Genomic DNA, 11,787 nt, shown 5'->3' with positions numbered 1-11,787 from the left:
GCTTTAAAAGCAAAGTGGGTTTATGCACTCAAAACAGACACAGATGGATCTAATAAATATAAGGCGAGATTTGTTGCCAAAGGATACGACCAGAAAGTAGGAACTGATTACGAAGAGACGTTTTCACCGACAGCTGACATGTTAAGTGTAAGAATTCTCATGCAGAAGGCGGCACAGGAGGACTTAATCTTACATCAGATGGACGTGAAGACCGCGTATCTGCACGCACCCATAGACTGTGAAATCTATTTAGAACAACCACAAGGATACGAGAAAAACTCTAACACTGGTGAAAAACTGGTATGTAAACTGAACAAATCATTGTATGGACTCAAACAGTCGGGCAGAAACTGGAATACAGTGTTACACACCCATTTATGTGAAAATGACTTTGTGCAAAATGAAGCAGATCATTGTGTGTACACAAGAGAAAAATATGGTCAAAAGGTAATACTTATTATTTGGGTAGATGACCTTATTTTAGCTGCTTCAAGTGAAAAATCAATGCAGGATGCAAAAAGAATGTTAACTCAGAGATTCAAAATGAAGGATTTGGGAATCCTAAAACATTTCTTAGGAATAGACTTTGAACAAACAAATGGACTAGTCAAAATGTCACAAGAGAGATATGTGAAAAAGGTTTTACAAAGGTTTGATATGGAAAATTGTAAACAGAGAAACTCCTTGTGAACCAAAACTTGATTACGCAGAAAATGCTGACAAGTTTAAACAACCAAGACAGTACAGAGAAGCAGTGGGAAGTTTAATTTACTTATCAACATGCACTCGACCTGACATAAGCTTTGTTGTGAGTAAACTATCTCAACACTTTAATGAACCTACTATGGAACATAATTGGAATACAGTGAAACATGTATTCAGATACCTAAAAGGTACATCAGAACAGGGATCTTAACAAAACAGGATGATAGAAGATGTTCTTGAAATGTTGTTTACAAATTAGTTTAACACAGTGCTAATAGCGAGTGGGGGTGTTAAGATTGATCTGCGCTCTTACTCTGTGTAGTACTGTTGTAGTGGTTGGATGTTATAGCGCATGTTCCCCACTTGGGGCGCTCTGGTGCTGGTTAGCACCGCAGCAGTTGTATGTTCAAGAAGAAGAAGAAATAAAGTTATCCTCGTGTGAGAAGTCGTTGAACAGACTCGATGAAAGTGTCATTCATGTGCACGCAGAAAAGAACTCCACGAAGCTCAAACACCTTAACAAGGACCTTATATTATAATTTATTGCTAAACTAAAAGTGATGCCAGTGCGCATTTACCGTTTTACGTCATAAAAGCCGCCATCGTATCAAAGTTTAAAAACTTTTCGTTTGTATTTTCTCAAACACACACTGATGATGTAAGGATTCGAAGACCTTTTAACATTTGATCTACAAATGACAGGTGAACCGATTTCATATGAACCCGGTAATTTTATTAGCAGTCGCTGCATTGCCCGGCATTACGGTAAATGCTATTTGAAGCGACTGTACCACTACCGCACAATGGAAGTGCCCCGACTTTAAATTGATTAAACGGCAGCTCTTGCGTATCACCGACAGTTATCTACGTGTCTCACCGACAGTTATATTCATGTTTTGCCTGTGAAGTGAAGAGGAGTGTGAGGCTTGGAGCAACTAACTAGCTTTTGTTACATTTCTGACGAGTCTGCTTGCTCAGCCAAAAACGCCGGTATAGCTTTGTCAGCTAGCTAGCAAGCTAACAAGGGAGGCACCTGCTGCCCGGGCTGGGTGTGCATCATCCTCTCCACTAAGGACATACTATGGAGTTTCCTTTTGATATAAACCAGCTATTTTCCGAGAGGGTAACCATCTTGGACCAGACCCTTGGTGGAGGTCGTCTTACTCCGAGAAGGTAATGCCACAGTTCTCTGTGTTGTTGGTGACCATAGTCACGTCATGTAAACATTCAGTACTGTTAGTGTGAGCATCTCCATGTTCTACTCAAATATTCAGCTGAATCACTTACTTTGTTTGCATATTCTTGTTTTCATGCATTTATATATTTTGGGATTTTTTTTTAAAAGTATTTAAAACTATCGAAACGTGTCCATCCATTCGTTTACATGTACTATACTAAAAATTCAGGCAAGGTGGGCAATACTATACCGAATAAAACACAAGGGTTGTATCACAAATACTGTTACCTTTTGTTTGTATGTGACTATTATTGGTTTCAAACTCATTTTAGATCGGGGGCCACATGGAGAAAAATCTACTCCCAAATGGGCCTGACTGGTAAAATCACGACACAATAACTTAAAAATAAAGACAACTTCAGATTGTTTTCTTTGTTTAAAAATAGAACAGGCACATCCTAAAGTTGTACAAATCTTAATGTTGTTGGGTTTGTTTGTTTTTTTTTACAATTACCTGTTGCAGTTAATAGTATATAATAATAATAATAATAATAATAATGGATTAGATTTATATAGCGCTTTTCTAGACACTCAAAGCGCTTCACAGAGAAGTGAGAACCCATCATTCATTCACACATACTTGCCAACCTTGGGACCTCCAAATTCGGGAGATGACATGGCACCCCAAACCATCACTGATGGTGGAAACTTTACACTAGACTTCAGGCAACGTGGATCCTGTGCCTCTCCTGTCTTCCTCCAGACTCTGGGACCTCGATTTCCAAAGGAAATGCAAAATTTGCTTTCGTCAGAAAACATGACTTTGGACCACTCAGCAGCAGTCCAGCTGGTGTCGGTCCACTCTGTTTCCTGAGATCCAGGGTCAACGCAGCCGTCTACCAGCAAGTTTTAGAGCACTTCATGCTTCCTGCTGCTGACCTGCTCTATGGAGATGGAGATTTCAAGTTCCAACAGGACTTGGCGCCTGCACACAGCGCAAAATCTACCCGTGCCTGGTTTACGGACCATGGTATTTCTGTTCTAAATTGGCCCGCCAACTCCCCTGACCTTAGCCCCATAGAAAATCTGTGGGGTATTGTGAAAAGGAAGATGCAGAATGCCAGACCCAAAAACGCAGAAGAGTTGAAGGCCACTATCAGAGCAACCTGGGCTCTCATAACACCTGAGCAGTGCCAGAAACTCATCGACTCCATGCCACGCCGCATTAACGCAGTAATTGAGGCAAAAGGAGCTCCAACCAAGTATTGAGTATTGTACATGCTCATATTTTTCATTTTCATACTTTTCAGTTGGCCAACATTTCTAAAAATCCCTTTTTTGTATTAGCCTTAAGTAATATTCTAATTTTGTGACACACGGAATTTTGGATTTTCATTTGTTGCCACTTCAAATCATCAAAATTAAATGAAATAAACATTTGAATGCATCAGTCTGTGTGCTATGAATAAATATAATGTACAAGTTACACCTTTTGAATGCAATTACTGAAATAAATCAAGTTTTTCAAAATATTCTAATTTACTGGCTTTTACCTGTGTATATATATATATATATATATATAAAATAAATACTTTCAGTGAATTCTAGCTATATATATATACTGTATATATGTATTTTATTATATATAAAAATACATATAAATAAAATAAATACTTGAATTTCAGTATTCATTTATTTACACATATACACACATAACACTCCTCTCTACTCATTGTTGTATTTGAAAGTGCAATGCTTGGCAGCCAGTAGCACAGCCTTAGAAGGAGCGTAGGTATGGGCAGTGTAATATTCTGGGTTGGAGTCAATAACCAGGCGAGGTGACGAAGTTACGTCTCTTTACTTCATACTTCAGAACACTTGCCGTCAGTGTGCGCAATACAACGCAAACCGTTGGCCAACCAAAAAGTAACCACAGAACACTAGTGTTCTGTGGTTACTTTTGGTTGGCCAAGCGGACGTGACGACAGGCTGTCCACACGGACCTGGAGGGGGCGTGCCTTAAGTCCGGTTGAAAATCGGGAGAAATTCGGGAGAATGGTTGTCCCGGGAGATTTTCGGGAGAGGCACTGAAATTCGTGAGTCTCCCTGAAAATTTGGGAGGTTTGGCAAGTGTGCATTCACACCTGGTGGTGGTAAGCTACTTTCATAGCCACAGCTGCCCTGGGGTAGACTGACGGAAGCGGTGGTCTGCCAGTTTGCGCCTACAGCCCCTCCGACCACCACCCATCATTCATCCACCAATGTGAGCGGTACTGGGGCCAAGGGTGAAGGATCGTTGTGCCCAAGGACACAATGGCAGCGATTTGGATGTCAAGAGGCGGGGAGCAAACCTGCAACCCTCAGGTTTCTGGCACGGCCGCTCTACCCACTATGCCATGCCGCCCCAATATATACTTTATTTGTCATTATTTATATTTTCTGAATACATAATGTGATGATGTTCATCTGTCAACTCATTGGTGTTAAATTTCAATCTATCAAGATAAAACAATTATATCATAATCAAATTACAATATGTTGTTTATGTAGTTTGATCATTTTCCTCGACTGATGTACTAACATCATGTGGTTTATTTTTGTACATATGTAGCATCATCTACAAAGATACAAAGAATTGCTATTGCGACATCCAGTAGACACATTTAGAGCAACTGTTTTTTTTTTCCTTAAAAAATTTCAGGGTAATTTTTATACTTGGCAAACTCATCCCGCGGGCCAGATAAAACCTGTTCGCGGGCCTGATCCGGCCCTCCGGCCGTACGTTTAACACCCCTGGTTTAGGCAAAATGAAAAAAAAGTTTTTGCAAACAAGTTAAACACGTTCACAGTCTGAAGTGTGGATGACATTTATGGATGGATACAGATCATTCTTGAATTTTGATTATGATTAGGCAAAAATATTTTTTTTGTAAACAAGTTAACAAACATGAACAAATTAAAGAGATGGTTTGACAAAAACAGACCATCTTTGAATCTCAGTAAAACTCAAATAATGCTATTCGCTGTATTGGACTAGCAAAGAAAGTCCAATACAAATAGACGGCGTAGAAATTGAAAGTGTAAAATAAATCAGATTTTTGGGTGTGATGATAAAATGAACAAGATATCTCATATACAAAAATGTACAACATAAGGTGGCAAGAAGTATTTCTATAATCAATTAAACAAAATATGTTCTAGACCAAAAATCACTTCATATTCTCTACTGTTTGCTAGTGTTACCATATCTGAGTTATTCTGTAGAAATTTGGGGAAATAACTACAAAAGCGCATTACATTAGCGAATTGTGTTCCCAAAAAGATCAGTTAGAATAATTCATAATGTTGGTTATAGAGAACATACAAACCCTTCATTTATTAAATATTAAATTGTTGAAATATTGAAATTCAACGATTTAGTGCATTTGCAAACAGCTAAAATTATGCACAGTAAAGCAAATAGAACTAGATGTTTCAATCCCTTTGGTAAGTAGGAACAATCTTGACGGTAGCAGTCGGTGTGGAGCGGTGAAAGGGAGGGTAAGTATGTCATTGAGGTCTTCGGGTGGGCACCCTGCTTCATCGATGTTTAGTTGATTGAAGCCCACGACGTCTCCAGACGGCTCAACGGTGTACCTAGCGTCCCAGGTACACCCCCCTCCATGCCATACCCTCCATATCCTGTCGGACTCTGCATGGCAGGGACATCCTTTTCCCTGAGTCAGGCCTAAGCCTGACCGCATACCATTGTTTCTTATTTTACTGCCCAGTTGGGGTCCTTGCGCTTAGTCCAGAGCCACTTGCTGGCTTTTTCGGCAGCATTTGACATGGACTTGATAGCCTGTTGGAGGGAGCGTCCCTTCACCCCCATTTTTCTCAACAGACTGATGCTAGATGTGGCAATAAATCCCCTGCATCCCACCTCTACTGGGAAAATGCTGGTCTTCCAGCCGTTTTGGGATGCTTCAGCTGGCAAGTCAGAATATTTGGGTTTTTTTTTCTCTCTTAAACCTCTTCAACCCCTTCTTCCCATGGTACTGTCAGCTCCACGACATAAGCCAGCTTTGCTGTTGGAGACCACAGGACCATGTCTGGCAGGAGTGTTGTAGCATTTATTTATGGGGGAAACACAAAGCATCATGGGTAACCTGATACCCAAGAATGTGCAACAATTATTCCCAATAAAAGAGGAGAAGTATAACCTTAGAAAAAAATCTAACTTAAACATTTTGTATGCACGTACAACACTTAAAACCTTTATTATATCAGTACGCAGAATTAAAATGTGGAACGGTTTAAGCAAATAAGTCAAACAATGTAGTAATACGATAGGATAGGATAGGACTTTATTGTCATTGCACAAGTACAACGAAACTTTGTTTTTAGCACAAACCCATTCAATATTAGACAAACAAACAGTGTACAGGGTTACAGAACAGGAACGCTGATGGGTCGCCACAAGGGCCCCGTAAAAGATGGGAAAAAGGTAAAACGCTGGGGAAAATTATGAGTAAAAAAATACAATCTAGACTGGGCTCCTAAGGGGGCCTAGTCTGGAGTGGGAAAAAACCTCCATGCCATGCACACATAAACATGTTACATATAATCACAACAACTCGCAAAACGGGGGCGGGGGGGGGGGGGGGGGGGGGTTGGAGCCCAGGAGGTCGACTGCTGCTATAAAGCACTGCCAGCCGTCCATCACCCTGAAGGGGAATCAAGCGGTGGTGGAGGGTGGGGTGTATATGCCCATTGTCTTGGGTGTGTTGATGTAGTGTCCATAGGCCTGGGGCCGTTCTGTATGCAAGCAAAAGTTCGACTCCAGGTGTCGTTGAAGAGGGAGGGAGGTCAAAAGCGTCCATCATTGAGGAGTCCTCGGGGGGATGTTTTCAGAACAGCCTACTCCTGTTGTTGCATCAAGGCCATTCGACGGAGTCAAATCGTAGATTAGGATTTTGTTGTATGATTATGTTATATATTTGTTAATATGATCCATTTTAAGAATCTGTTCAACCTGCAAGTGTTTACAAAGTACAAGGAGGAAGCGTTATGACAGATGTCTTAAACTTATTCAAAATAAGATATTATTCATCTCATTAAGTGAATCATAATTGACTTAACTATTTATGAAGAGAATTGTTACATTTAGAATGCACTGTATTTGTAACAGGGCAGCACGGTGGCAGAGGGGTTAGTGCGTCTGCCTCACAATACGAAGGTCCTGAGTAGTCCTGGGTTCAATCCCGGGCTCGGGATCTTTCTGTGTGGAGTTTGCATGTTCTCCTTGTGACTGCGTGGGTTCCCTCCGGGTACTCCGGCTTCCTCCCACCTCCAAAAACATGCACCTGGGGATAGGTTGATTGGCAACACTAAATCGGCCCTAGTGTGTGAATGTGAGTGTGAATGTTGTCTGTCTATCTGTGTTGGCCCTGTGATGAGGTGGCGACTTGTCCAGGGTGTACACCGCCTTCCGCCCGATTGTAGCTGAGATAGGCTCCAGCACCCCCCGCGAACCCGAAGGGAATAAGCGGTAGAAGATGGATGGATGTATTTGTAACACATGTGAACAGCAAGTGAACATATGTGTTAGTAATTGCTATAATGTGGAATTAGTAGAATAATAAGCTTCTTTCTACTTATTTACGGGCATGAAAATTAAAATATGTAAAATATATAATTAATCATGTTGTAACTATATACATGTTCCAAAAAAACTTAAAGTAACCAACCAACATGTTACAGAGTCTAAAGTAAAGTAAGTTAATATTGTTCAATTGAATGGCTAAAATGAAAACATACCTCTTGTATAGGTGGTAGACATAACATTCTTGATTTTGATTAGGTAAACAAATGGTTTAATATATATTTGTTTTTGTGAGCAAGTTATCAAACATGTTACAGAGTGTACAGTAAGTCGATATTTTATCAATTGAATAAAACCTACCTCATTTTTAATAAGTGGCAGAACATTCTTGAAGATGATGCCTAGACAAATCTCCGTTAGGGTTAGGTAGAATTGTATCAATCAGCCAAATTTTCGACCAAAACATCAGTTCGTATTCAAAGGTGAATTAATAAAATGGACTAAAAGTAAGTGTGTATTTGGTTAGTCAATGATAAAGTAGTAGACAACATTATGGCAGTAGATTACTTAAAACGTTTTCTCTGCCTCTCATTGCCTTGAAAAAAGTTGCTACAAATATTGAATAAATATGTTTCAGTCACTGAGAAGAACACCCACAAGAAGAGGCAGTTTCCTTTATCAAACTTAATTTTGTCAAGTAAGAATGGCAAGCCCATATACAACAATCTAAACATCATTGAGATGTTCTCAATCAATGTAAAACAATTCCACTGAGTGAAAAGTTTGTTTTTAAACAGTCACAGCAACACATCACTTTTGCAGCCTTATCAAACATTTTGTAGGCACGACATGAGCAAGTCAGCGATTTATTTGGATGGAGATTAGCTTCCATCCTGTTGTATATTTGTAACAGTTACTATTAGTACTACTATGTACTACTGATGGGTTCCCACTTCCCTGTGAGCGCTTTGAGTATCTAATAATAGAAAAGCGCGATATAAAATCTAATTAATTATTATTATTATTCAATCAATCAATCAATCTTTATTTATATAGCCCTAAATCACAAGTGTCTCAAAGGGCTGCACAAGCCACAACGACATCCTCGGTACAAAGCCCACATACGGGCAAGGAAAAACTCACCCCAGTGGGACGTCGATGTGAATGACTATGAGAAACCTTGGAGAGGACCGCATATGTGGGTAACCCCCCCCCCTCTAGGGGAGACCGAAAGCAATGGATGTCGAGTGGGTCTGACATAATATTGTGAGAGTCCAGTCCATAGTCGATCCAACATAATAGTAAGAGTCCAGTCCATAGTGGGGCCAGCAGGACACCATCCCGAGCGGAGACGGGTCAGCAGCGTAGAGATGTTCCCAGCCGATGCACAGGCGAGCGGTCCACCCCGGGTCCCGACTCTGGACAGCCAGCACTTCATCCATGGCCACCGGACCTGTGCCCCCCCCCCCTCAAGGAAAAGGGGAGCAGAGGAGAAAAGAAAAGAAACGGCAGATCAACTGGTCCAACAGGGGGGCTATTTAAAGGCTAGAGTATACAAATGAGTTTTAAGATGGGACTTAAATGCTTCTACTGAGGTAGCATCTCTAATTGTTACCGGGAGGGCATTCCATAGTACTGGAGCCCGAATAGAAAACGCTCTATAGCCCGCAGACTTTTTTTGGGCTCTGGGAATCACTAATAAGCCGGAGTTCTTTGAACGCAGATTTCTTGCCGGGACATATGGTACAATACAATCGACAAGATAGGACGGAGCTAGACCGTGTAGTATTTTATACGTAAGTAGTAAAACCTTAAAGTCACTTCTTAAGTGCACAGGAAGCCAGTGCAGGTGAGCCAGTATAGGCGTAATATGATCAAACTTTCTTGTTCTTGTCAAAAGTCTAGCAGCCGCATTTTGTACCAACTGTAATTTTTTAATGCTAGACATAGGGAGACCCGAAAATAATACGTTACAGTAGTCGAGACGAGACGTAACGAACGCATGAATAATGATCTCGGCGTCGCTAGTGGATAAAATAGAACGAATTTTAGCGATATTACGGAGATGAAAGAAGGCCGTTTTAGTAACACTCTTAATGTGTGATTCAAACGAGAGAGTTGGGTCGAAGATAATACCCAGATTCTTTACTGATTCGCCTTGTGTAATTGTTTGGTTGTCAAATGTTAAGGTGGTATTATTAAATAAATGTCGGTGTTTAGCAGGACCGATAATCAGCATTTCCGTTTTCTTGGCGTTGAGTTGCAAGAAGTTAGCGGACATCCAATGTTTAATTTCATTAAGACACGCCTCCAGCTGACTACAATCCGGCGTGTTGGTCAGCTTTAGGGGCATGTAGAGTTGGGTGTCATCAGCATAGCAATGAAAGCTAACACCGTATTTGCGTATGATGTCGCCTAGCGGCAGCATGTAAATACTAAAGAGTGCAGGGCCAAGAACCGAACCCTGAGGAACTCCGCACGTTACCTTAACATAGTCAGAGGTCACATTATTATGGGAGACGCATTGCATCCTGTCAGTAAGATAAGAGTTAAACCACGACAAGGCTAAGTCTGACATACCAATACGTGTTTTGATACGCTCTAATAAAATATTATGATCGACGGTATCGAAAGCAGCGCTAAGATCAAGAAGCAGCAACATAGATGACGCATCAGAATCCATCGTTAGCAGTAGATCATTAGTCATTTTTGCGAGGGCTGTCTCCGTAGAGTGATTTGCCCTGAAACCGGATTGAAAAGGTTCACAGAGATTGTTAGACACTAAGTGTTCATTTAGCTGCTGTGCGACAATTTTTTCGAGGATTTTCGAAATTATTATTACTATAACTTGTACGACGGCACATTTCTCTGCTTAATGAATTATACCAATTGTGATGTGTGTCTCTGTAGGCCAAATCATCAGTCCCAACTTGTTGCTGTTATCGACGAACTTGGAAAAGCCTCCGCAAAGGTTAGCCTTGAAGTTTACTGTGTGAAATATTAAGTAGAGAGTTTTTTTTTGTCATTACTATGTATTGTTTGCAGGCCCAAATGCTAACAACACCTGTAACAAGTACTATCAAGTTGCAGTCCCAGCAGCATCAACTCTACTTGATGAAGGATGGAGAAAGCAATGGGTAAGATTTCAGTTAATTCATATTTACTGTACATCTATCTGCTTGTTTGTCAGTGGGCTTGGTGTACTGTAGGTGAGGTGAGCTGCGGGGTTGTACCGATCAAAAATTGATACTGAATATCCGTTCAATATCAGCAACAAAACAAGCATCAGCTTGCATCTAAACTTTCCGATATTAGCTTCAACACAAGCAGTTCTGCAGAGTGTTTGTTTAGTTGTGCAACGCTATACACACAGTTAATAGCTAAATGTCCACCAAAAAGCACAAAAGTATTTATGCAACTTAGTTCACAGTTCCATGGCTAGGTTATGTTACTATTAGCGGTTTAACAAAACACATTTGTTTTAAAATTGTCTTTATTTTTTACACTTACTAAATTTGTGTAATAAACATTTTTGTTTGCCCGAAATAAATGATTGGTGTTTATGGTGGTCACTCACCCTGTCTTTTCAACATGTACACGAAGGAAGCGCCTGCACACATACAAAAGCTATCCAAGAGTAGCAGCGAACAATTTGCAGTCATGTTGTTATGATATTGTTATGTATTATGTATTATACATATTGTTATGACATTCAATGACCGCTAACGCTAACGGTCCAAATCGCTATAATTAGCTAACAACAACCACAACTAATACGCGTGCACATATTTTGTACTATACGTCCTAGAAGCCGTAAGAAGTCGGGATATACTACATAGAATACATAGGAAAGTTTGCGCCCAGGGTATCCCCCAAATTGCCAACATACCTGTGGCGGTGGAGGCGTGGCTAAGGGTGTGGTCAACATCAGTTGTCCCCAACCACCGGGCCGTGGATCGATTGGTACCGGGCCGCACAAGAAATTTAAAAAAATAAAAAATATATATATTTTTTTTTATTAAATCAACATAAAAAACACAAGATACACTTACAATTAGTGCACCAACCCAAAAAACCTACCTCCCCCATTCACACTCATTCGCACAAAAGGGTTGTTTCTTTTTGTTATTAATATTTCTGGTTCCTACATTATATATCAATATAGATCAATACAGTCTGCAGGGATACAGTCCGTAAGCACGCATGATTGTATTTTTTTATGACCAAAAATAAATAAATAAATAAATACCATACCCCCACCCACCCCCCTTGGCCCCCCGGTCCGTGGGACATATTTTCAAGCGTTGAACGGTCCGCAGAT

At 40.5% G+C, this 11,787-nt stretch overlaps 1 protein-coding gene across 3 annotated transcripts in view; it reads left to right on the top strand.

Moving 5' to 3' along the window:
- The first annotated feature begins 1,155 nt into the window (after positions 1 to 1,155).
- atat1 (alpha tubulin acetyltransferase 1) overlaps positions 1,156 to 11,787 on the top strand; it is a 51,306-nt gene continuing 40,674 nt past the window's right edge. Inside the window, exons 1-3 of one of the 3 annotated variants that reach the window (XM_061966782.2) lie at positions 1,156 to 1,878; positions 10,377 to 10,437; positions 10,512 to 10,603. In XM_061966782.2, coding sequence (XP_061822766.1) covers positions 1,787 to 1,878; positions 10,377 to 10,437; positions 10,512 to 10,603 — 245 coding nt within the window. In that variant the 5' untranslated portion in view covers positions 1,156 to 1,786. The remainder of the gene's footprint in view (positions 1,879 to 10,376; positions 10,438 to 10,511; positions 10,604 to 11,787) is intronic. The other 2 variants (XM_061966784.1, XM_061966783.2) reach the window with 2 other exon arrangements.

This window comes from Nerophis lumbriciformis, linkage group LG11 (genome assembly GCF_033978685.3).
Source record: "Nerophis lumbriciformis linkage group LG11, RoL_Nlum_v2.1, whole genome shotgun sequence".
NCBI lineage: Eukaryota > Metazoa > Chordata > Actinopteri > Syngnathiformes > Syngnathidae > Nerophis > Nerophis lumbriciformis.
This window is presented reverse-complemented; position numbering and strand designations above follow the sequence as displayed.